Raw genomic sequence first — 26,873 nt, forward strand, 5'->3', positions numbered from 1 at the left:
TTAACATTAAATTGTATTTAATTACTAAGTTCATCATTGTTTTTTGTTTTTTTTTTAAAACGTCCATTTGTAACCGGTAATTGATCCTCATATATTTACATTTCTATTAAATTCTATCTCTATTTATTTAAAGTACAATATTTGTCAATGAATAGAAAAGCAGAGTCGAAGAATAAAGTAACATAAAATGGAAAAACTCAAGCAAAATGTAAGATACAAGTATCAGGTAAATTTATTCAGTGAGCGTCATCCGGCGCTGGAGTCATCCAGTGATCACATAGCAGGCTACATTTATGAGGTTATGATGTGCACGGGAGGCGTTGAAGGAGAAGCTGGAGATGACGGAGACGACACACAACTGCACGCAGGCCAGTGGAAAAAAATATAAAATGTAATAAGCCCATATGTAGACACAAAAAACAAAACAAAAACAAAAAACAAACAAACATACAAACAATAGAGTCCAAAATAATAATAATAAATAAAAAAAAAAAACCCGACAATTCACAGAAAGGTAAAACACTGCGTATTATAACCGAGTCTAGGCCTTGATATAAACCGTCAGTACGTGAGTGAACGCCGTTGGGAAGATGTCCGACTTGAAGGCACTGCCATCTGCAGATATGGTATCATGTGTCTCAGTAGACTTACTGGAAGTCACTGCCTCTGGTGAAATGACTCAACATTACTCCGCCTACGTCCTCTCCTCTCTCCGCTGGAAGTTTACCTTACCCACTGTAGACTCGGCTGTACTTTCTGTTTTAAATGCCGTAGATAAATGATAGATGAACACATTTGTGCTCTATTTCAGCTTCTTGTTTCGGCCTGGAGATTTATACAGGCTGCAGAGTGCACGTTTCTCGCGCTCTTTAAATGATCTATAAAGTGTATCTGACAAGACAGACCGTTGTATATACAAGTGTGTGAGCTCAAGACCAGACCAGTTATCAGTTTTCGTTGTGCTTTTGAGGAATACCCCACATGCAAAGTCTCCATGTATGACCACATCGCTGAACATCAGCCCTGGCGTTAACTACATAAAGTATCTCGGTCATGTGTGAACTTGAACGTGAGGGCAGGAAATAAAGCGCGCACCTCAGTCTGGTGGCACATCGTGCGTAACAGGGAAGTGAAATGAGCTTAACCCGCTTTCTAGGCTGTTAAAAGTTGTCCTCGCCCTGCGTGATCTACTCCGCGCTCCAAACTCACTTCTCCTCGGTCAAAACGACGGTAAATCTCCGGCTTTTCTGGGACAACATCAGCGTTAAAGTGAGAGATGGAGGGAGGAATATGTTGAGTAGGATACTCGGACAGGCGGAGTACTTATGAGACAGAAGAGGAGGAAGAGGCGTCGGACCAGAGCATTTTTCAATGTTATGAAATCTCCTCTCAACTGAAGGTAAGAGTTAATATATGTTTGTTTGTTTTACGGTTCAGGTATTTCTGTGTTGAACACTGGGGCCTGCGGTTGTTGAGGCCTTGTTTAGTTCTGCATTATAGATTGTCTGCGTCCCTGTCATGTTTTGGTTACAGAGAGTGAAAAAAAACAGGCTGTTGCAGGCCTGTGTGTCGACCTGAAATGGCCTTATATCCTCCTACCATTTGGCAAACCATTAGAGGGATCATGTCCGTTTATTCACTATCACCAAAACCGGAGCCCTTGTTTTTTATCAAAGCTCTGGTTTTGCTTTTTAATAACTGTCTTGACTTTTCAGGAAACATTAATGGACTTATGTAACGATCAAAACAGCAGCAATATTGCCTTTATCAACTTGGTTCCTCCCTCCATGTCCTGTGCCCAACTTCACAATACTATACTGCAATATCTGTCTTGTGGTGTTCCTAAAAACCATGTACATGTTAATGTGTTTATGTGGCATTAAACCAGCGCTGATTGAGCTAATTTTAAGATTTTAATATGATTAGAAATACAACTCATTCCATGTCATAGTATTTGCTGCCCAGATAGCATATAATGCATATTATATCCCAGACTAACACAAACACTTTATACGATGTGTGGCTGCATTCAGGTCAACAAGAAGACATACCTCTGTATTACTGAGCTTTCTTCTCCTCCTCATCATTTGTATGTTTTCATCCTCGCGCACCTGAAGGCTCTGACATTTTCATTACGAAATAATATGAGCTGATGATAATTGAATCATCCCTCTGGCTGATCCAATGTAGCAGCTGCCATCAGTCAGCCAGCGTTACATCCTGGACTTGGGCTGAGTGAGGCACATTACATATGAAACTGTACCCATCATCCCCCACTTTCAGTGTGCAGTGTGCACAGTACAGGTGCAGTGCAGGGCAGGTGAAAATTTGAGAGAGGCAGCAGTGTTTGTTATGTTTATTATTGTCATTTTAAAAAGGCTGCCTTTGTTGATGATGTTGTTGCTGTAACCATGATTAATAAAATTATGTAAGAGGCATTCTCGCGGCATCTCCCCACCCCTGACTGTAAGTGCCCTAGGCAAATGCCTATTTTTCCTATGAGCCGGCCCCGGACCTCTAGCAGTGCTGTATTTAATATGGGTATTATGCATCCTGATTGTACAAGTGAGGTGTTGATACCAACAACAAGTTAACAAATAAGGGCAGCTGTGATATTCTCTGACATTCACAACTCCGACTGGCAACGATCCAGTTTTCACAGAGCCAACGTGGAGAAAACACTACACGTGTGACTTGATGTCCTGGTCACTAGAGGCAGTGGCTGACAGTGAAGAGTGTTGACATAACAAAACCTGGTCAAGCTTAAAACTCTTCAGGCCAAATGAGCCAGCAGGGCCATGGAGAGACACTCCTGTGAGACAGGTGAACAGAATCTGTGTATCAAATGCTTCCTGATCATAAAATTATAGCTAACACTGAGCAGCCACAGCTGGTTCCCAAGCAACCAGTAATATTAGAGGGATCCATTTTCCTCGCCACAACTGTACAGTAGCTCCCACACACCATGAAACAGCAGTGGGGAAGTCTTTTGCTTTCTTTTTGAATCATATCAAATCAAATAGTTTGTTCAATTATTTTCAGTTCAATGTTAATTGTCCATATATTCATTAAAAAATCTGCAGTACATATATTTACACTTAAAGAAAATAAGGAAAGAACCATGTTGTTGATTGTGGTCTCAGAGGTTTTCCCATTTGTTTAGTTTATTTAGCTAACATTGTCATTGTCCGTACTACTGTTAATCCTGTCTAAACTCTTTATTCAACATGTTTGTATTGGAAGAGGAATATGTCTGATTTTGGATTTTGGAAGTTGACTTGAGGCTTGAACACTGCCAAGGGAGCATGATGTGGTGATCTCACCCAAAATTTAGGAAAGTGTCAGGACATGAAGAGATTAAAGTGAGTGCACAGCCCTTATGTCCAAAGGCTTAGTGTTAGCTATAGATAGAGGCAAATATCAATTGGGTCGGTGTTGTGTGACAGTCCTCTTCGGTCTTCCTTGATTTTCCTTGGTAATGGGAGGTTTTAAAGACGGGCTTCTGAAAGGTGAATATTAGTAATTGACGTAATGTCGCCACGCTGGCAGCTTGCTGTACTTTCCTCTGTTCCCCTAAAGCAATTCTACCGAATTTTACATTTACTTCATCTGCTTTTATATTGTGTTGACATAATTAATCATTGTGGCTATAACGGCAAGTAGGGGAAAAGCTGACCAAGCTGACGTTGTCAGATATCTTTTGTCTTTTACTGTTATGTGTGATAAAGAAACGCATCAAATCTTCATATCTGAGAAGCAAGAAAATGCTTGATGGCAGCAGACTCCCTCTCTCTCTCAGCAATAAAATGACCGCTGCTTTGATCTCAATAAGTTACGGCTGCAGTGAAGGACTATTTTCATTATTGAGTAATCTGACACATTAAAAATAAATTTTTTTTTGATTTTCATCAGTCAGTTAATCCCTTGGTCGACCAATAGTCAGAAAAAAAATCACAAGTTCCCAAAGTCACAGGTGATGTCTTCAAATTACTTGTTTTGCTCAACCCACAGGATTTGTTGGGGATTCCTCCACCTTCTTTTCTGGGAATAGCGTTGAAAAATGACCAGCTTTGGTTTGTGCAGTGACTTCAACTGCACAACCTGACATGTGATTTTCCTCACTTGGTCCTATTTATTTCGCAAAAGTGATGTGAACATCTGTTTCTTCCCACTTTGCTCTGTGTAGTGAGTCTGTTGAGGATGTGACATCATTTTTTTTTTATCACTCTCTGAAACAAATTTATGATTTTTGAGCTACATAAATAAAACTGCTGTTTGTTAGTGACAGTGTCCCTTGACATGGTGCCACATCTGGATGCCAATAACTAGATGGAATTGATTTTCCTCTTGAAATTGAATGCACCAGTTGTGTGACAGTTGCATCTGTTGTGCCTGAATGAAATATTAGACATTTGTTTTAAACTTCTCTTTTTGTTTCGATTGAACAAGGAAACGTACAAATAACATTGTCATTGTAAGAAAACATAGAAGCCTGACTGCCCATGCTTTTTTACAATGACAGTTATAAAACACATAAAGGTGTAACATACAAGATACAAGTTTTCTATGTTTTCAAAATCGTGTCTTGTTACAGTCTCATCATGGAAAAAGCTATGGGAAGTAAATGATGTCAAGCCAGGAGTTATTTCTTTCCAGTAATGGCTTTGCTGCCTGCAGCACTTCAAATCCAAAATAGGTGTTGACACATTTTGTCAAGACAATGTGTGCCAAAAGATGTCCACTGGGTCTCGTAGTTTATGCACCTCCAGTTTGAAAGGACCAGAATATATGATAATGATTTCCTTTGTAAAGCTGAGCATGAAGTGACGTAATGTAAAAATACAAATGACTTATGAAGTGTTTATTTTTACTTCAGTAATTGCTCAGTAAAATGCTGATATGCTATGATCTAATGTCTTGGCAACAAAATCAAGGCCAAAACTCTCCCAGCCTCATCTTAATCGGTAACATTGCGTTATATCGACAGAAAGATGGATATGGAGAACCAAAATAAAAACAAATTGTAACTTGACTTGGAAACTCTGGTCTGCCCATAAATTACATAACTATTTCACATGACATTTTTTGTGGGGAGAGGGAGAGGAATGATGTTGCATGATTTGAAATGGAGTTGCTGCAGACGCATGATTTTTGTGGGTTTGTGAGGCCCAACATTGGAAAACTTGGAAACTGTTGTCAATGATTTCCACAGTGGCCAGATAAAAGGTGGTGCTGTGACAAGAGGTAACCGAAAAGACATTCATTATTTGAATAAACATAAGTAAAACACAACATATGATAGAAGCTCCTTTTGAATATTATACCATTGGCATTGATTGGCTTGTCCATTGGTTGGGAGGGCAGCCTTTGTGTACCCACCAAGGCCAGGCTAATATATACGAGGAACTGGTGTTGTATTTTGCAGAGGCAGTGGTGTAGTTTCTTTTATGATTGCAGGGAATTACCAGATGTTTTTGGAAAGCCTGCAGGACTGATAGGCCAAATACTTGCGACTTACACTGGCTCGTCGGCCAACACACTAAAAATCTAATGTAGCGAGCACAGCTGTAAAAAACATCGGCTCCAGATTAGTCTACAGTTATAAATTGTTGCATAAAACACAACTCACTGTGAGAGGGAGTGGTGGCAGCAGGAGGATGACAGAGTTCATATTTGGTGCATTCTTATAAATAGGCAGTACTGAATGCACATGTTGATACATGTTTTTGAATCAATCCAAAGCACACAATCAATCATTTCAAAAAGACAGATCGATTCCTGTCTGTGGTAGTTTTGCACCTCCGGTTGTTTAGTGCTGATGCCTCTCTCTGAGCACTTTATTTGAAACACCTGCACAACTGCTTATTCATGCAATTATCCAAGCAGAAGGCCAGTCCTGTGTAGCCAAGATTAGAAATCTGCATCGAATTCTGTCAGTGTCGTGTCGCTAGTGGCTACCAACTGACTTGTACAGCGCGGCTATTATGACACTTTTATAACCTTGTCATTATAACACCACTGATGTGCTATTGTCTATATTGTTGGTATTGTCGATGTAGCTAAACCTTAATGTAGGAGCCAAAATATGTTTTCCCCTTCTTTTACCTGTTCACTTGGATGGCGGCGGGAGATTTAGACAAAGGGAGTTGGTAGAGCTCCCTCTGGGAAACCACACTCATGTGCCAATCTATGGAACTGACGCAATACATGCAGCCCAAGCAAATACAAAAAAAACATATTTTGGCTCCTACACTTAACAAAGTAGAACCACCATCTATTCCATCATCCTCTCTAAACCGAACCAAAGAGTTTTACACTCCTATGGGTTGTATTATTGTTGCCATGACAACGAAGGTCCGGTATGCCTGCTGCTGGTATGTTCTAATGGGTCATATCCGAGGGTAGGGACAATCGACCTACATGGTCAGTTAGGTTGGAGGATTTGTTGGGCTTGCTGTATTGAATTTATCAAGTTTTCAGGTTGCATTACCTGGGAAAACTAGAAATAAAGGCAGGTCTCCTACAGAAAGGCAACTCCTTTTTTTTTACACTTCAGTTTTTGTATAGATTAAACAAGATATAATGTTTTAATCAGTCCGTTTTAGGAGTTTTAGGTGGATTTGTTACAGTTGGACCTGGCTCTAGCTCCATGTTTTTAGCGTACAGACATGCGAGTGGTCAATCTTCATAACTTCCAGCAATGAAGCCAATAAACATACCTCCCAAAAATGTCAAACCACTCCTTTAAGGGGGATTTCTTCTCAGCAGTTTCCTTATTACTGATTGGATTCTTAGACAGTGAAAGGGCCAAGCTATAAGCTACACATTTACTGCAAATACTTAAACAATCTTTACTGAGCTTGAGCAGGGTCATTTATTACTCTGTATTCCTGGCAGACAAACAGGGTTTAGTTTATCCTCATAGTTTAAATGTGAGCTGGATCCACACATTCCTTGTTTAGTCTAACAGGTGTGATGCAATACTGAGTTCCTTCAATATGAGTCAACAGTTACAAAGAGTTGCTCAATGTTACAGAAAGATATTGTGACTTACTATAAGGATTTCCTTAGCTCTGGGCTTTTTACCTTCTTTTTTCTGTTTCTTTTTTTTTGCACTTTTCAGAAGCACTTTGCTTGAACTGAAGAAACAATGTTATCTGTTGTGTAATGAAGTCCAACTCAGATCAGGAAACCACTTTCAAGTTACATAATGACAACCACTCAGACAGCACAGAGATATCCAAGCTTTCAGATACAATGAAGGTCAAAAGGATCTTCAACACAAGTGATACTAGTGGAATACTCAACACATTCACAAGTAGAGGGATTAATGGTCTCACCTTCACGTTACCACAACACAGCAGTGAAGTGGTGAAGTTTAAGAAAAAGTTCCTGGACCGAATCTTTGTGGTTCTCTCCACAAATGGGAAGCCAATAAAGCCCGCCCAACATACTTGCTTGTTGTGATCTTATGTAAGAAATCTTGTCTTTCCCCAGCTGTGGCAAACATGTTTTCCAAATTTGTACTTTGAGTTCGGTTCTGTTTCTTTTCAGTGCATTACATGTTCCTTCACTAGGATGAAATTGGGGGCTATTGTTGATTTTTTATTTTGAAATAATCCCACATTGGCCGTCTGACTGCTGTACTCACATACCCATTGTACCTTAATCGGTGGTTAAAAATAGTCCCAAACAACTGAGCTATTTTCTCCCTTTTGAAAAATGTCTGGAACCTTGGCTAATTTAGGAAATTGCTGAGGCTTTTTTTTTCCCACTCCTCAAAATACAGTTTTGTTTCATTTCCCCTTTAAGTTGCTTTAAGGTTAGAAAAACCATCTTATTCTACACTCTCACTATCACGTACAGTATATTCTATATCAGCTTGTTCCAGCTTGAAGCTTTGAGGTTTACACTGAATGGCACATTTAAACCCAACACTCATGTTTTTTTTATGGCTACATCATTCATCAAATATAGAATAAATACTCTCCTTATTCTTGCTCATCACTTTATACTCATTTCTTCTAAATTGAAATTGACATATTTGGTATTTTTGGAAGCTATTACAAAGTGATGTTTGTACTGGATGTCCTGCCAGCGTGACAATGGGGTAGCAGTGGTTAAAAATGAAACTATATATTTTGAAGCCATTTTTTAAAGATAGTTTGAAGGAATCTGCCTGGGGCTGAGTAGGAAGAGGGAAAGTGAAAAGGAAGTGGGAAAGTAGGAACATATAGAGAGACAGACTAATGCATTTTTGCGTTTGTTCTTTTTATGGGATTTGCCTATAATAAGAAAAATATAACGCCGGTTTATTCTTTAATGCCAGTGTCCTGTTTGGTTCCTCAGCACTTGAAAAATGTCGCAAAAATGAATAGTTGTGCATAATGTCATTTCACTCTGACCTTTGCAGCCCTGCTCGATCATGGCCCAGTGGCTACACATGTCCCAGCTGATCCAGTGCCTGTCTGATGAGACTGTCAACAACCTTTATCCCCCGTCCGCCTTCCCCATCGAAGTCAGACATTTTTTAGCTGAATGGATTGAGTCCCAACGATGGTAAACACAAACACATGCACGCACAGTGTACAGTATGCATGCTGAAGTTTGAGATGTTACTCAGTATTTTGTGTGCTGGCTCATATGTGGCCTTGTGTGTGTGGGTCTGTATGTGATGTGTGTGTGTGTGCGCTTACAGGGACGACTTTGTGCTGGAAAAGGTGGAGCAGGAGAGCCAGTCTCGAGCTCTGTTGGACCAGATCATCAGCATGCTGCAGTCTATTGCTCAGCAGAATGCCAACGTGGTGGACCGGATGAAGCTGATGCAGATCAGCAGGAACATGGTAGGGGGACACGGAATAGGGTTTAGGTTCCTCCCTGATAACACAGTGCACTATACCTGCAGTTTGCGTTTGCAGTTTAAGACAGGATGATGGACAAGAAAATATTCTCGAGTAATGCGAGGCGTTTGTGGGCTGTAGGAAAGGTGAGAAGTGCCCACAACTTACCTTAAGTCTTAAGTTCATGTTGGTGACCAAAAAATACCAAAAAAACAGAAAAGAATGTCTATGTCTCTTAGAAAGTGACAATAACAGTACAAACTTCCTTATATATGTTTGTGCCAACCTGCTCCAATATAGATGCAGACAAGTTGCCGCTAGAAATGTATTGTCTATGACATCAACTGAATAAATCACTGCATACTAGTAGCTGCATGGTGGTATGAAAGACTGTTTTCTGATTTAATGATACATGTACTTTGCTATTACAGACTATGTTTCAACAGCAGCCTCTACAGTTTGGAGTGATGGTCAGGGACATCCTCAGGAAGGAAAGGGTTCTTCTTGGCACGGTACGAACCTTATCAAAAAATACTCATTACAAATCACATCATTACAAATCACAGACAAACGGGAGAAAGGTGAAACCAGTCCTATAACGAAGGACTATAACAGTGGTTTTACTACATGCTTGGTGGACAGAAAACTTTACATATATAGACTGATTTCCTAACTCCTCAGTAACCTTCGGTTTTGGTTCATTTCAGTGGTCAATGAAAATGAGTTGAAATTTGCCTGAGAAAGTTGTAACTTTTTAATCAAAGTGTCCAGCTTACACATTACATGTTACATTTTAAATGAAGCTTTTCGATAGACCCAAAGGTAGGACTCAGACACAGAGACAGGTGAGTGGTGTAACAAAGGCTGTTTATTGGAGAATTTAGGAAGAACAGTTTAAGGCCTGGCCTGGGATCAGTGGAGAGCGGGACGGGCTCCAGAGTAGAGGACTGGGCCGGACAGGAGGATGAACACAGAGCCGGCTGGGTACTGGATCTCACACAAGCAACACAAGGAAACATGCAAAACTTAGAGTTTTGCCGTAGCGTGGGACCACATGTGTCAACGGACAATCTGGTGAACAGTGGTGGTGTGAGGACTAACTGTTTGAATACCGCAGGGGGCTTGTTGAGTAGATGGGCTGATCTAAAGCAGGTGTGCAGGATGTTTGTTGGGAGCAGGAGTCCAGGCTGAACAAACACACACACACCCACGCGCGCACACACACACACACACACTGACAAAGACAAACTGGGGAATGAACAAGAAACATTCCCCTTCTTTGTGGTATATGTGTACAGAGTATTTAAATGTGTTCCTTTATTATCTCTTGTAGTTGGCTTTATTTTTCAACAGTAAGTTTGATAACTGAGAAACTGTCAAACTCTTGCCCATATTTTCACAAATGCACAGGAGTCAGTTTTCTAAGGTTGTCAGTACTTTTGATTACTGACTCACGGCTTTAATTCCTGCAGTGAGATTGTTTCTTCCTTTCTGATATTGTTTGGTGGAGAAGATTCTTTCATGACAACGCAGTAACATCTGGCTATACAAAGAAGCACAAATTGATTCACTTATAAATTGAATGAATGAATTGTTTCATTATGGTCGAAAATCAAAACCAGGGGCCAGACAAGAAGCAAACAGATGTTATCAAAAGGCAATTTCTCAAATCCAGACTGTCAGAGGATTCTTGAACGTGAGCAAGGACAAAGAATTGTGTACTGTGATGGATTACCTAAATTACATAAAGCAAGTCTGATTTGATTTTCATCCTTCAGTGAAATTACCTCCCTGAAAATGAGGTTTCAGAAATGTTTGGGAATAAGATTTATACAATTTGTAGTAAATTAAAAAACCATCAATATGACCATTTAAGTAAAAGAAATACCTTCATTATATGCATTTGTACTCCTTCATATCTGAGTCAGAGCTCTGAGTCATATATTCTTAGATTCAGTGTGTCTTACGTTTCTTGTCCCTTGAGAGTAAAAGCCCATTAATCCACATAGAAATCATAGAAAAAGAAGACGCTCCTTTGTCCAGAACTTGTCTGGGAACAGTCACGTTTTGAAGCTTTCTTCAGTATCAAAGTAATCCAGTGATAGCTGTCTGGACATCTGTGGGTACCTTAGAAACAGGAACTGCTAATAGCTAATTCAGCATACTTTTATTGGTGCCATTTTGTCAAGTTGTAGCCCGCAGCTTCCTGTTTACATCCCCCAAAGCCCCCAAACTATGGGTCAGGGTCAGACAAAGTTGAAGTTGCTTCATTGTTGTCTGGAGGGAAGCCAACTCTATCAGGGCCTTTGGGAATCCCTGATGTAGTTGTCTATTTTGTTTTTGCTATACTTCTTCTTCTGAAAGTATGCAAATAGATACGGTCTCGGTTCTCGGGGAGAAATAGATGTTACTACCATACTGTAGCAGCTGGGACTCCAGCACTAACAATGTAAGTTTGTTAAATACTGTTTTCATGTTTGCAGCCCACTCAGATCCCCAACCCTCCACAGTACCAACAGTACCCGAGTACAGAGTCCTCGTTCCCCAACATGCAGGATGTAGACCACCTGGTTCTGAAAGTGCTGGAGGTCCAGGACATACGACAAAAGATGCACCAGCTGCAAGAAGAGCTCAACTGGGAGAGACAGAACTATGAGGGTTTACAAGGTGAGACACACACACACACACACTATATACTATGAGCTTACATCAGCACCAACCCACAGAAGAACTGGACTAGTTATTTTCGTTCCTCTTTTTCATATCCATAATCTTTCATTCATGATTTCAGTTTATTTCAGTTATATTTTCTGAGCTTTAGCAGCCATTTTTATTTTTATAAGTAGGCCTGTATTTTATGACTAACGGGGTGTGGTAGGACCCAATTGCAGCACAACCAAACAGGTGAATAGTTGGTAATAACTTTTATTAATGAACCAGCAGAGATATTGCACACAGGTGGGTATTGGGGATAGAGGAAGGGGTCTGGGGCTGGAGATGCTGTGTTGCGGAGCAGGTGAGTGGAGCGGGTTTTGGACACACACACACACACACACACACACACACACACACACACACACACACACACACGTTGGTAGGAAGGCAACGGTACCATTAGGGAGCAGGCTGGACATGTTGTTGAGGGGGCAGAAGGATTGGAACCAGGTAGGAGCAGGCAGGCGGGTAATCAGAGTCAGACGAAGGATCGGGACAGGGACAGGCAGAACTCGTGGTCAGGGACTGAAGGCTGAGGCGTTTACACTGGAAAGTCTTGCATGATACCAAGAACAATCTGGCAAAGCGTGAGTGAACCGGGGATGCATATATACTGGCCTGATTGGAGATGGAGTGCAGCTGGGGGCAACAGGTGAGGACAGTGAGGCTGATAGGAGGTGTGGCAGAGTGGAGAGTGAGGCAGAGGCATAGCAGGCTGTGACAATGACCTCTTCAGTTTCTCTTTAGAAACCTATTTAAGTGAAGATTTAGTTTAGATTGGGGAATGAAAGTGTACTCATACACAACACTGGACAGCTCAGTCCTAGAGCTGAAATGGTTGATTGATTATTCCATCTGCATATAATATTAGTCATTCACCATTTTTCAGAGGCTGCCTGGGAAACTGCAATGTGAAGTTTCTGCAATAGTGAAAATAAGTTTTAGTTGCAGCCTTATTTTGTTTTATTATATTATTTTATTATTATTTTATCATGACTTCTGATTGGCTGCATTCTATTTAGGTGAGTGGCTTCCAGAGTCTTGGTATTGTGCATGCTCACTCACTGACATGGCTTATGTGTCTTCTTCAACTCTTCAAGGACAGGAAATTCAGAATCACAGAATTTTAATTCTTTGGATAAAAGAGAGTACAAAGTACAAATCTCAATGTTTTCCCTACCATTGTGTTGGGGACAAAATATTTTATTTAGCCTATGTTTTTCCGAAAAATTATTCCCTCTAAAACCAGTGTTGATTACATGAACTTCACAGTTTTACACTTGCTGAGAGATTTTATGTAGCAGAGCCATTGTTAATGTTATTCTTTTATATTATATGTTTGTTCTTTTCCTGCTCTGACAAGGGTCAGTGGCCTAACGTCCTGTTTTGCATAGAGTATTATAAATTCACATGTATAGTCAGAACATGAGGTGCCCACTCATTTTTCACAGAATAAAGCTGAATGATCAGTACTGTCAAAAGAGAGTAGAGTACTACTACTACTCCCACAGCCATTTTTGCATTCTTCATTCTGCTATGACATTTCCTATATAAACTTTAAAAGTGACTTACACTGAAAACGGCTCACATGGAAATCCCCTGCTCCGCCTACATACTATTTAAGGATAAACAGTGTCCTCCAATTTGCAAAAAAAATAAAAGGATGTGTATATAAGAAAATCAACAGAGAGAATTTGACTTTGCATTTCAGTCTGTTTCAATCTGACATACATGAACTATTTTCTCTTTTTTTTTCTCTTTAAAAATCTTTTAAATCAATGTATAGTGCTAGTACTGAAATACTATATCAGCTGTAGATATGTTATGTATGTTTGCATATGTATGTCTGGCCAATCTTAGTGTATTTTGTACACACAAAAGATTTGTCTTTCTGGCCTTGTCTTGCCTGAGCTGTCTGGATTGTTCACCTGTTGTTCAGTCAAACCTGTTTTATCCGTCATGGTTTAGTAAGAGGTTTGTATTTCCAGTCTTCTGTTTCTTAATTGTCAGTCTCAATAATGACAGAAAGGTGGCTTTTACATCACAATGTCAATCTCCACATGCAGCAGAGAAATTATACTTTATATTTCTTTTTAAGGTCATACAGTAGTATCCTGTAGCACACAAAGGACTCAACATATATGATTTTATTTGTTGTTTGAACAGGGCCAATCCAGCCGAACGGACTGGATCCCGCAAAGTCAGAAATCCAGAAACTCCAGAGCCACATCCAGCAGCTGGAGTACAATGTGAAAGCCATGGCCACGGTGAGCTTGGCGATGGCTTCTGCTGCCAGTGCCGACATTATTGGCACCTTTAAGAAAACGTGTTTGTTTTTTTTAACATACATTTCCGAATTAAAGTTGCGCAGTATTCAAACAGTGTCGAAAAATTTGCCATGTAGAAAATTGCTCTAAGGCCAGAGCCTGATGTTTTTACTAGTCTGATGCTAATCGTCACACTTGTAATGGCAAATATCTGTAGATTCTGCCCCCAGTACAAGATTTTTTTTTCTTTATCTGTCTGACATTATAAACTTAATCCCTCTGGATTTTTTAAATGTTGCCCAGGCAAAATGACCAAATAGTAGACAATAGCTAAGCTTTTTTTTAACTTTCATACGATTCATTTCATCGACTAAAAAACTTTATAAACTAAAACAACCCATACATAAATCAAACAGTCTAATGTCAATTTGAAACGACTTGAAAATATTTTTGTATTGGTTGTTGTAGAAGCGTTTCCAGCTGCTGCAGGAGTGTGTGGACTGTTTGGACCAGTGTCAGACCCGACTGGTCACCAGGCTGAAGGCGTGGAGGTGGGAGCAGCACAAGGCCACCATCGGGCATCCCTTTGACGAAAACCTCAACCCCCTGCAGACCTGGTGAGGTGCACCCCATGCCACTTGTTCCCTTTTGGACTGACTGCCTCTGTGTCGCATAAAAGCACACACCTAATTAAATATTACACGTTCCTCCTAAGCAAGACTTTGACACTATCATTATGTGTCCACGCCAGCGACAACCATGGCCGGAAGTTTAGGTTTATGTTTTTGACAATCTGTTTGTTTGTGATGACATTTTATATTTAAATGTCCGTGTTTTGAGGGGGAGTTCCAGGTGAGGCTGGGTGCCCCCAGTTCTTCTAAAGAGCTGGAGGAATCGGTTTCTCGTTTTCTCTGAGCCTCCTCCATCTGATTTTCAAGATTCATTGATCTGCCCATCAGTCCATCCCTAGATTTTGCTCTCTCTTCTTCCCTAACGTCCAGAGCCTGTTTGGCGATCAAGAGAGAGTCCAAGAGACAGAACCATTCTTCACATCTTGTTCAGGTCTTCCTGCAGCTGGATCAAGGCTGCTTTTAGCCTGGAGGTTGCCTGCATTAGCTCAAGTTATTTTTGGACTGGGCCAGTGCAGTTTGGGCTTTGGAGGTTTCCTATCTGTCTGTCTCCTTCTTCTTCTTCTCTGTTCCAATTTTAAGTTATTTGATGTTTCAACTTCCCTAGCTCATTGATAAAGGAAGGCTTTTCTTTCACCAGCATTGATATCTTCTCCTCCTGTAAGTTGGTAGTCTTTACAGACTTTGTATTGGTTTCTACCACAGGCTTTGCTTCCATTTTCATACCAGACTGTCCTTTTGTTCTCACTGCAGACTGTTGTGTGATTGTCGCTGTCAATCCGAGTTTACTTGACGACTTGAAGATATCATCTGAGGCAGAGTCCTCTGTTTCTTGTCTTCTTTCCTCTCTTGTGTGCTCTTTTAATTGGCCTTTTCTGGAATGGATGAAAATCTGTTCCATGGATTTTTAACTAGGACTTTAGGTCAACAACCTCTTTAAGAGTTGTGCTTCTCCAGGGGTTGATAAATTGAGGTCTGTGGTTTGGCTCACATGCTGCTTCTTTAGTAGATTAGGGATTTTCCCTCTCTCCTTCTCCCATGGATGGAAGTTGTCGATCAGTCCCCTCTTTCACTGACAAGCTCTGAAGACTTGTCCTCTGTGTTGAGGACTTCATTGTGCTTTACCAGGAATGCAGGATGAGATTATTTTTAGCCCACACCTCCCTGTTACACTGTTGTTTTACATTTATATTTAAGTGTAGTATCCTGCTACATTGTGTTTGCATATTGTTTTTTTTGACATGCATTTCAGTTAACAAAGATACAGTACATCTTGAAATATGAGCTGGTTGTGTTATCGCTGGTGTGAAGTAACTTTTGCATAACATGGAGAAATTTACAGTTTGGTAAGGTGTGGAAATGGTTTGAGTAGTCCTTTCCTTGAACCTCTCAGGTCTTCTGGTGTTTAGTGAGTAGCCAGGTGTCAATATGTTATTAGCCAATCAGAAATGAGTAGTGTTGGCAGTGTTGGGCATGAACACGCTAAACGAGTGCGTTCATTGAACATGCTCATGTTTTTGGTGACTGGTGAACTGAACCTTTCTGTTTGCAACTACTAAAAAAAGAGAACATGAGCACCGTTAACTCTCACGAACAAGACGGTGGCGGTAATGCACCAAAAAGCTGTTTGCCAACCGCCAAAAAGTATCAGAAGAAGAATAATTGTGTTTTACAGCGGCACCCGAAGACTTACGGCACCTTCCATGTCTGGTGGTATTTTTTTTCCCACTGGAGGTGGGCAAAGACTTAACCCCTACCCTGCTTCTGGTTGGCTGATAGGCCCTGATTTTCTTACCCTAACCCTAATCATCACTCTTCATGCCTAAACCTAACCAACCCAAGGTAATGAGTATGAGAGGCAGGGTAGGAGAAGGGTCTTTAATTTAGGTAGGAGCAGAATTACATTTTTAAGCAAGATTTTTAAACACATTCTTTAACATATACTCATAACATATATAACATATATCCACTTGGTTTTCTTGGCTTTTGAAAGTGTCTCTGTCTGTGACCCTAAACACATTAATTAATTTACAGAAATTAAACATATAAATTACACAGTCTACGACGATTTAAGACTAAAATGAAAACTGTTATTAGCTTATCAACATCATGGGAGGAAGCCATATTGGAGGTCAGATTATTACTGTTAATGCAGCACAAAATCATATGCTTTACTGGTTCAGGTATTTCACTTTCTGTCTTGCTCCCTCATTGTCTTTGTTTATTTTTTCTGTTAGGTGTGAGCAGCTGCTTGGGGTGAATGGGAAGCTGAGACAAGAATTGATGCTAATAGTGGAAACAATTCCAGAGCTCCAGGAAAGACTGGGGCAACTTCTGCAGGTTCTGATTCAAAGGTAGGACATGCGCACTGTTTTCTGCCCCATGTGTTTTCATATGGAGAACTGTGAAAGAAAGTCAATTCATTTGGTATACAAACAGCAACAAAGACGTTTCATGCATCTTTTCCTCACTTGTGTTACTGATGTCTCCTTCAGCTCTCTTGTGGTGGACAAGCAGCCCCCTCAGGTCATTAAAACTCAGTCAAAGTTCTCCACCACTGTGCGATATCTGCTGGGGGAGAAAGTAGCTCCCGGGAAGCCTGTGGTGCTGAAGGCACAAATCATTAATGAATTGCAGGCCAGGAACCTGGGCAGTGTACCCGGGTGAGTCATATATACAGTACAGCATCTTAATTGGTTTTCATGGTATTCAGTACTTTTTTTTACCCGTAGTATCCTTAATACTTAGCATGAGTGTTTGTGGATTTGTTCTGTTAATTACTCCAGTTGTTCCTTAATTAAACAAAATTTTGTCAGTAAAACTGTTAATTAAACCATTAGCGAAGCACAAAATCAAAGTAAGATTAACTGGTCCAGACCATTAAAGCTCCATTATCCTACTTTATAATTAAAGTCTGCTGTGTATTGCTCGATGTGGAGGGACCTCAGAATCTGCTATTTAAGACTAAGGACACTACAGTAGTTGGTTTTGGTCTTCCAAAGGTACATGTTTTTGTTTTGGCAGGTTTTATAGAAATAAAGCAGCGGCTAAGACTCAGTGCCGTGTATTTCTAATTACACATATACATATATACATGAAGGAATAAATTATTGCCATTGAAACTCTCTGCTATGTTGCCTGCAGTGATAATGTCGGGGAACTGATCAACAACACCGCCATCCTAGAACACAACACAGCCAGCAAGAGCACGTGTGCCACCTTTAGGAATATGGTATGTACTCGTCTTGATTTACCAGCCTAGATTGAATTATTGTTCCGTTTTATCATCGTATGTAAACTCTTATTTCGGTTCAACAGTCCATCAAGAAGATCAAGAGAGCCGACAGAAAGGGATCAGAGTCTGTGACAGAAGAGAAATTTGCTCTCCTGTTCTCCACAGAGATCACCATCACAGGCTGTGACACTCCGTACAGGATACAGGTTTGGCCCTTCACATTGTTCCACCCTACATCCTGTTGCTGTGTTATATTGCACTGTACATAATTGTGTCTGATTTTCTCTCATATCATTTGTCGGCACACAAGCTTTGTTAAATGGCTTCAGCAGCGATAGGCTACTCTGAGCTTTAAGCCAAAATATATGTTTCACTTTTTGTAACAAAACAAAACGCAAAACATTTTTAAGATTTTATGTTTAGTGTATATCTTCAGTGGGAACATGACTAAGAATAAATTATTATGTCATTGATTACAGACGATCTCACTGCCCGTGGTCGTCATTGTCCACGGAAGTCAAGACAACAACGCTCTGGCCACCATCATATGGGACTGTGCTTTTTCTGAACCAGTAAGTGATTACTTTTTAGTTCACTTCACTTTTTTTTTTTTAACTTCCTGTTATGTTCTGCCGCTTTTTATGACCTATTATCAGTGACAACGTTTGTCTCTCTGTGCTGTTGTGAATACAGTAAGTCTATTTTAGTCAGACATCTCAAGCTCAGCACAGCAGGGACTGTGGAGGAATGATAATAGCACCACGCCCGACTCCCCACACGGAAGCATAGGCTACAAAACCCACAGGTGGCTGCTGGGGTTGAGGTGGGCCTTAGGAGATGCAATATATGAAAGTGACTATGCTCCATTCATGATATGAATGCGATATACAGGTTCAGCTTGTGGAGAAGTTGGTCCTCAAGTTGTTTTGATAATAATTTGAATTGAAATAAGCAAATGTCCTGCACCCAGTTAAGAAGCTGAAACTGAAAAGGGGCTTGCACAACCATGAACTACTCCAAGAAACACAAGCTGAAGCCTTGGGCCCTCACAGTCTCCTGACTTCAATTTGTGGCTAGATCTTAAACAATGCTGTGTGTGCAAGCCAAACTAAAAATTTATCAGATGGTGATCTGCAGGAAGAGTGGGCGAAAACTCCTAAATCAACAGCAGAAAGACTCTTAGCTGCTACAAAATGTATTTGCAAGCTGATTTCAGACTTCTTTTTAAACATAACAATATTGAATGCAAAAAAGGAAAATACAAGGATGAGAGAATGACAGAAGAAGAAACAGAGATTAGATTCCATCAATGTGAATCATCTTTATGAAGCATAGATAGGAGGTAGGTCCTGGTCCCCCTGAGTCTAAGCGCTGGTGTCAGTGGCGTTAAGCCAGCAGACTGTTGATGGAAACTTTTAGCTGAGCCTCCTTGAACATCAGGGAGGTCAAAGTGGTAACAGGGAGGAGATGGGTTGTCTAATGGTCAGTCTGAAAGACAGAATGACTGAATTGCAATGATATTTAAAGAACATGGAGGGACTGACTAACTCTGAATAAAGGCAGAAAATGAGGGAAAAGATTTTCGTTATTGAACTGTAGCCAAAGAAACGTGGTGTGTTTACAGATGGTGATACATTTGATCATTGCAGTGTCTATAGTCGTAGCGTAGTGTTAGCATAATTCAGAAAGGTCTGTTTTGAGAGTGGCTGTAGACTAAACTGTTGAATAGGAGCTCAGAGGTTTCGATGTTAATATGATAGATAGTAAAACAAGCTGACACTTAAATCCAATGTTTTGAGTTTAAATATTAAGACATTTTGGGAAATATGCAAACAGTCTTTCTGGTGGAGATTTAGGTGACAAGATCCATACTTCTCTCTAACTGTCTCAAATATGAAGCTACAGCAAGGGATATCAGTGACGGCTGCGATACATTTAGCTGCTTCAAATTTCAGTAACAATGGCTGTTCCATCAAATTTCCCCGTAATCTGTGACAGTGTGGCAGTGAGTCAACATGCTCAATATCAGGACCCTGGAAGCAGCTAAATGGTATGCAGTTGCTTGTAATGTTATCAGTTACACTTGTGCTTTTCCTGCCATGACAAATGTCTGTTACTGAGTTTCCATAAAGGCAGAGATACTTCTGCCGGATAATCACTGTCAGAGACGACGGCCATGTTTACCATCCCTTTATATAATCTAAACCTCTACTGGAAACCCACTCAGCACTTAACTTTCATAATACTCAAGCATGCAAACTCATAAACATCTTATCCATAAAATATGGTTTAGAGCTTGACCAATCTAGATTATTGAGCTGAAAGTGAACCACAGACTCTCATTAATGTCCACACAAGCTCTGTTTGTTTTCTGTTTGTTTCCTGTATGTTGTTCTCTTTGCTTCATCAAGTCCAAGTGTTGACTGGAAATAGTCTGATGTGAACTGCAAGACATCAATCGATTTTTTTTTTTTAAATGCCTTACCACTCAAAACAAAATGTACAATGTCTACAGTAAACTTTTCCTCTCTCTTTTCAGTTCCTGCCACTGACATTGTACCTGTAAATCAGTATTCTCGCTCATGTCAGCCTGTTTGTTGTTGTCATCAGGACAGAGTGCCGTTCGTGGTGCCCGAGCGCGTGCCCTGGAGGATGATGTACAGCACTCTCAACAGTAAATTCACCTCTGAGGTTCAGACGCAGCACAATCTGGACCACTACAACCAGCACTTCTTGGCCCAGAAGATATTTGACAAGCCTGACTTTGCCGATGACTTCAGCAACATGATGGTTTCCTGGGCCCAGTTTAATAAGGTACGCTCGGGCGCGTGTTGTTTTGCGCAGACATACACAGACTGACATACGCTCATATCTCACTGTGGCTTTCAACCTTACAGGAGGTTCTCCCGGGTCGACCGTTCACATTCTGGCAGTGGTTTGAGGGAGTAATGGATCTGACCAAGAGGCACCTGAAAACCTACTGGAGCGAAGGGTGAGGCGGCTCTACTGCTATTTCAGTAGTTAATATTAGCAATTTACTACAGGGGACAATGATAACAGGTGTTTACAATGTTTTGCTCCATTAGGCTGATATTTGGTTTCATTGGGAAGCAACATCTACACCTGATTCTCAAAGACAGGCCCAACGGGACATTCTTGCTTCGCTTCAGTGACTCTGAGATTGGAGGCATCACCATCGCTTATGTGTCGGCTTCTGAGAGTAAGTGGCGCCAGTTTGGATTTGATTATGTTTAGTTTAAAATTTTTCCCTCAAATTCCTCTGTTTCAAGTTTATGATGATACTGATACTAAGGAACACACTCAGTAAATTAAGCAACATCAGCACGGCTGTGACAGGTCACAGGTACAAGGTTGCAGGCCGCAGCGCCACGAGTTTAATAAGAAACCACAGATTATGATTTGTTGCCACATGACTGATACTGGACTGTTGCTAAACAACACATGAACATTGTCCTGACCTGCACAGTGCACACTAGCTTACTGCTTTGTCTGAACTTTACCTCAGGTGTGCACTGAATTATCCAGGTTTCCTCCCTTCATCCTCTTCTGACGACCAGACGACATTTAATTCAAATGTTATTTCTGGAAAAATATTCATCTTTGCAAAGTTTGTTACAATCTAAGATACATATTGACCGTTAATGTAACGCTAATTAACGATTAATAGAACACCTGAAAAGCTTAGTTCAAAGTCCCAATACAAAGTTTACAGACTTTGTATTGGTTTCTACCACATTTTCATACCAGACTGTCCTTTTGTTCTCACTGCAGACTGTTGTGTGATTGTCGCTGTCAATCCGAGTTTACTTGACGACTTGAAGATATCATCTGAGGCAGAGTCCTCTGTTTCTTGTCTTCTTTCCTCTCTTGTGTGCTCTTTTAATTGGCCTTTTCTGGAATGGATGAAAATCTGTTCCATGGATTTTTAACTAGGACTTTAGGTCAACAACCTCTTTGAGAGTTTTGGTTCTCCAGGGGTTGATAAGTTGAGGTCTGTGGTTTGGCTCGCATGCTGCTTTCTTAGTAGATAAGGGATTTTCCCTCTCTCCTTCTCCCATAGATGGAAGTTGTCGATCAGTCCCGTATTTCACTGACGAGCGGAGTGATACACTCTACATCAAATTACTTGGTCGGGACTAACTGTTGTATAATTCAGTATTAACATGGTTCATGAGGGAAATCATACAGTAGTCATACAGTATATTTTTTATGTTATTTTTATTTGAGGGAATTTGTAACTTGATTTTCACAGTCCCTGATCTTGTGCCTAAATTAAAACAGTTAGCTTTTTTTTTTTCATCTTTAGACCCTTCCAATACATTTGGACATCATTTTTAGTAGTATATATTACATTGTTGGACAGCCAGACATTTTTTAGAAGTAGAGGGACCATATATTTTTAAGGTTTCTGTAGTATACGCTGTTATGCATTGTACCTGGATTAGTTTTTACAACAGAGCATTGTTTTTTTAAATGACCATTCAAGAGCTGTGACATGCTGACACTATTGTAACGGTTTATAGATATAACAGTCTTCTATAGTTCTACATGGTGCTGGTGTCCCACAGGTGGAGCAGTGGATGGTAGAGGGATAAAGTATGAATAAGTCTATGATTTCTCTCCCTCCCTCCCTCCGTATATCCACTGATACATCAAACATTTTTTTTCTCCTAGATGGGGGCCTAAAAATCCAGAATATCCAGCCCTTCACCAAGAGGGATCTTGAGATCCGTAGCCTTGGTGACCGCATCCGTGACATCAATCACATAACACACCTGTATCCTGAATTTCCTAAACATGAAGTTTTCAAAAAATTCTACTCAGGTAATGGTCTTCATTTACAGAGTCAGTTTTATGATCTGAAGTCAATGTGAGAACGGGTAACTAACAGAGTTCTTCTTTTTTCCTCTGCTGCTGTGTGAAACAGAGCCTCAACCATCACCTGTTGGAGGTTACATCCCTGTGTCACTGCGCACTAAAGTGGGCATGTAAGGAAGTATTTATTACTAATAGACCATGCCACATGATGCACTTGAAGTCATTTTGAGTTAAATGGAAAACATTGGGAACATATTGTGTGTGTGTGTGTGTGTGTGTGTGTGTGTGTGTGTGTGTGTGTGTGTGTGTGTGTGTGTGTATGTGTGTGTGTGTGTGTCTGTGTGTGTGCAGGGAAGCTGGATCAGCCACACCCCCACCTCCCATTATGACCCCTATGGCTGAAAACCCTCACAGTTCTGTTACCTTCCCTGTGTAAGTGACACATCTACACATTTTTCTCTTTCCCTTTATTTTTATACCATTATTCCCTGGTGATGTGTTTCCACCAGCTAGGGACCAATCATCTATCACCGGCAACATTTACATTGTGTTTATGTCTGCACATTTATGTTTGTCAACCTTCAGGGACCCATGAGATACTGTAGTTAATAAAACAGACTAAAAGTGAAACCCAAAATGTAGGAGGCACTTTTTCCAGTATATAAGTAAAAATGCCAAATTCCTATTTCTAAAGTCAACTGAAATGAAAACACTGAAGCATACTAATTATATTCATATCACTGTAAAAAATAAAGACATTTGTTCTTAATCATTTAGAGCCACTGTCTTACACATTCTCCTGAAGCAGTATCATCATCTTTAAAAACTTTGTGCCTTAAATAATAATATATACTGCATATAATAATAAAGTTCTGCGTTGGATATTGCTCGTCTCCACAGCAGTAGGCCCAGTTTTTAGTGATGGACCTGCAAAGTTGTTTCAGAGGCTAAATCTCTAGTCTAGTCCAGTCTTTAAAGATTACGCTGCAATAGTTGTAGTTGTAGTTTACAGTTTATTGGCTTGGAATTTGATCCTTTGTGTTATATTGTGTACTTACCTAACATTTTACATGCAATATCCTGTTGTGACATCGTCTTCCGTAAGGTCTCATAAAAACAAATGTAAGTAAGGTAACTCAAATATCTTCTTACTGTCATAAGAGCAAAATTATGTTTAATAACAGCACGTCAACTGTGTTTAACTACTCTCCACTGCTGTTTACAATTTTTTTTTTCTCATAGGTTGAGAAAAAGCAAGTGTTATACATATTTGTGCTGATATTTCAGACACTTTGAAATTATTTCACAGTAATTTCTTGACATCAAAAAGTCATGAGTAAAAAAAAATGAAGCCTTAAATTTTTATCAATGTCAGTCTTTTTGCTCCAGAACATGCCACTTTTGAGTTCTTTGATCACGTGACTGAAGGAAGCTTGTATCTCGCACTGTTACTGGTTATTAATGAATCACCTGTAAGGTTCCTGTTCCTGCCGTTGCTTTCAGGCGTCAGTTCCAGCAGCCCTTCAGCCCACAAGAGTCCATCCCTCAAGACATCATGGAAACTGCAACTAACTCTGATGAGTTCAGCTCACCCTCTCCTGTTGTCTTCACTGAACTGTAGGTGTTTATCTTCATATCAGTGCATAAAAGCCATGCTGTTTGCTTTTTCCAGAAATAGTTTTACATAGTGTGTGTGTGTGTGTGTGTGTGTGTGTGTGTTGTCTAGTCCCGCAGGTAACAATATGGACCTAGATTTGGACAGTATTCTCCAGACTCTGAATAATTAGGAAGACTTCCCATCAAAGCTGTGTCTGGAGTACAAAGCAGGCGTCGAACAGAGACCAGAGTCAAACTCATCTGTCTTACCATCATATGAGAGACAGTGCCATTTTTTGTGCAGACATTCTTCCTTCGCTTTCATCATCCCCATCCATCTACAGCTTCTGTTGCTTTTGATTAAAAACTTTGTGGAGACAAAATTTGATCTTTCTGGGACTCAGTGTGTTGAGCTGGTGAAAGGAGGAAATTCTTTTAAGGGCAAAGTAAGACTGTGAACAAACCAGACCGAAAAGTGCTATCATCGCTGTCTGCTGAGGATTTCTTTGTTTGGATTGCTTTCATTCAGGAACACAAGTGGATTACTGTACAGATTACAGTGCTTTTCCAACCACAGCCAAACATGTGGAACATCTGCCAGCGTGACGCTCATGGAAAGGTAAACGTTACGGGACATCGCCGCTCACTGGACAGTGAGCTAATGGAGACTCTTTTTTAGGCTGTGAAGCATATCGCATGTTATACTTTGTGCTTGTTACATATTTTTTTAGTTATGATGAGGCAAGTGACATACACTCAGCCTCACAGTATTGAACAGTATGCATGGTTAATGTCAGTCAGTGTTTGTGGCCCTAACCTGTTCTGTGGTATAGTGAGGATTAGGAACATGAAAGGAACAAAAAGCTTTTACACCACTGTTGAGTGGGAAACTATTCCACATTGATTGACATTTACAAAGGAAGTGGTGATTATAATGGTGGTGGGAAATGCTCATATTATATATTACATTAGATGTATGTTTGTATCCCAGTAATGGAGTGCAAATGTTACATATTACATGCTTCAGATATTTTATTTCTCATTTTCGATGCCCTAATGCACAAACAATTATTTTTTTGTGATGGAATCTGTCTTCAGTCTTCAGTGATAAAACTGGTAATGACCAAAAGATTATCCCCAAACCATCTGTCCTTTATTCTATTCAAGGTTCAGACTAGATGTTGCTTTGTGTAACTAAATGAAGGTAATGCTGTTTGGAGTCTCACGTATCATGTCAATGTGCCATTTCGATGTGTTGTAATGTTAGAGCTGTGTAATCTGAAGTACTGAAGCAGCTGTTCGGAATTAAATGAAAAGCAAAGAAGTCATTAGAACTGCAGTTGATAGGAAACACTGTGACTGAGGATACATTAACTTCGCTCTGTGTTTGATTTTCCTCTGATTTTAGCAGCTTTTATTTGCACCTGAATTTATATCAAAACCAGTCTTTCCCATAAACTAAGTTTTTGGTTTTATAAGAAGCTTTGCACTACCTACCATCACTGTCAATGTCGTGCATGTGATAATATAATAGCGTGTTAGAAGTAACATGCAGTATGTATAATAATCTTTTATATCATGTGGCTCGCATTTGGGTAAATCACTCTGAGGCTACTACTACAATCCAAATAATCTGACAACCATGGTGGCAAGTAAAATCTCAATTTTTCTCAAAATATCAAAAAATATTTTTGTGAATTTATTTGCAAGAAATGAGAAATTATGTTATCTCCCTTAAGTCAACCTTGACGTCACAGCAGTTTGTGGCAAATTTTGAAACGCTGTACACAGAGGGGTATGTCCTGCACAAACACCTGCAGACAGATGAACCGGAATAACCTCATCTGATTGGCAAATGTTTATGTAAATGGTTACTGGGTTTTTTTCTCAGAAGTGAAGATGTCATATATAATAATTGTTGCATATAGCTATGGTTAGCTTCTTTGGTGTTTGCAAGTGTAGGTCTCTCCTGTATGGAACCATCTATTTACATTTTTCTACAGTGAGTCTAAAAGAAAAACACACAAAAAAGGATTGAAAACATAAGAATTTTTGGATTTTTTTGACATATAAAAATAATAAATCAGTGGCATCGAGATTGGGAAGGTATGCCTGATATCATAAAGGCTGTCCATTGAATGAAAGCATATTGGTGTAAAACATAATTGGCATCACTTCCATAACCCATCAGCCAAAGAGGAGACATTGCATAACTAGGATATTATATTTCCTATCCATCCAGTTTCAACAATCATGAAATGTTTTTTTAAAAAAAGAAAACTTTACACTGTACATCACAAAGCTTTTCCATTAGAACACAAATTCTAATTTCAACATGCTACTAAAATGTAAAATCTACTCAACCACTGCCAGGGAAATCACACTGAAAAAAAAAGGTTATGTAGAGGAAGCAGAAAGAATCAGCTTACATGTCTGGTTCAATAACTGCTCTGGTGAAATTTGTCAAAATGCTAACTTATCTCAGTGCCCCGTCCCCTTCCCTCCATCCCAGCAGCTTTAGATGTCCCCTCATTAGAGCAGAACAAGATGGCTGCCTCATAAACAAAGGGAGGAGGTAGGGTGAATGAAGGAGGGATGGAAGAGAGAGGGGACACCAGGCCAATGCAGAGCTTCAACTTCAAAGTTCCCGTAGACTGTATGAAAATAGAGGTGTACATTTATCACCCTGTACAAACACACTAAAGATTTCAGTCGCCTCGCGGTGACCTTCTCTCTTCTCCCAAACATCAGA

The 26,873-nt window shown here is 40.0% G+C and overlaps 1 protein-coding gene across 1 annotated transcript; it reads left to right on the forward strand.

Annotated features, from left to right (window-relative positions):
* Positions 1-691: 691 nt before the first annotated feature.
* Positions 692-25,602, forward strand: LOC111219011 (signal transducer and transcription activator 6-like). Its single transcript, XM_022741562.1, has 20 exons — positions 692-1,399; positions 8,414-8,559; positions 8,699-8,843; positions 9,272-9,352; positions 11,324-11,507; positions 13,722-13,822; positions 14,291-14,439; positions 16,689-16,805; positions 16,947-17,114; positions 17,596-17,683; positions 17,770-17,892; positions 18,166-18,258; positions 20,297-20,500; positions 20,584-20,678; positions 20,773-20,906; positions 22,382-22,531; positions 22,635-22,695; positions 22,877-22,957; positions 24,029-24,142; positions 24,252-25,602. Exons 2-20 carry the CDS (start codon positions 8,426-8,428, stop codon positions 24,310-24,312), a joined length of 2,283 nt encoding a protein of 760 aa, XP_022597283.1. The 5' UTR covers positions 692-1,399; positions 8,414-8,425; the 3' UTR covers positions 24,313-25,602.
* The last annotated feature ends 1,271 nt before the right edge of the window (positions 25,603-26,873 follow it).

The sequence above is a fragment of the Seriola dumerili genome, unplaced genomic scaffold (genome assembly GCF_002260705.1).
Source record: "Seriola dumerili isolate Sdu_G_001 unplaced genomic scaffold, Sdu_1.0 BDQW01000056.1, whole genome shotgun sequence".
NCBI lineage: Eukaryota > Metazoa > Chordata > Actinopteri > Carangiformes > Carangidae > Seriola > Seriola dumerili.

Coding starts and splice junctions, on each gene's coding strand:
- LOC111219011 (XM_022741562.1), top strand. CDS start 8,426: ATGGCCCAGTGGCTACACATGTCCCAGCTGATCCAGTGCCTGTCTGAT. Junction 8,560..8,698: donor TGGATTGAGTCCCAACGATG/GTAAACACAAAC, acceptor GTGCGCTTACAG/GGACGACTTTGTGCTGGAAA. Junction 20,907..22,381: donor TTATGTGTCGGCTTCTGAGA/GTAAGTGGCGCC, acceptor TTTTTCTCCTAG/ATGGGGGCCTAAAAATCCAG.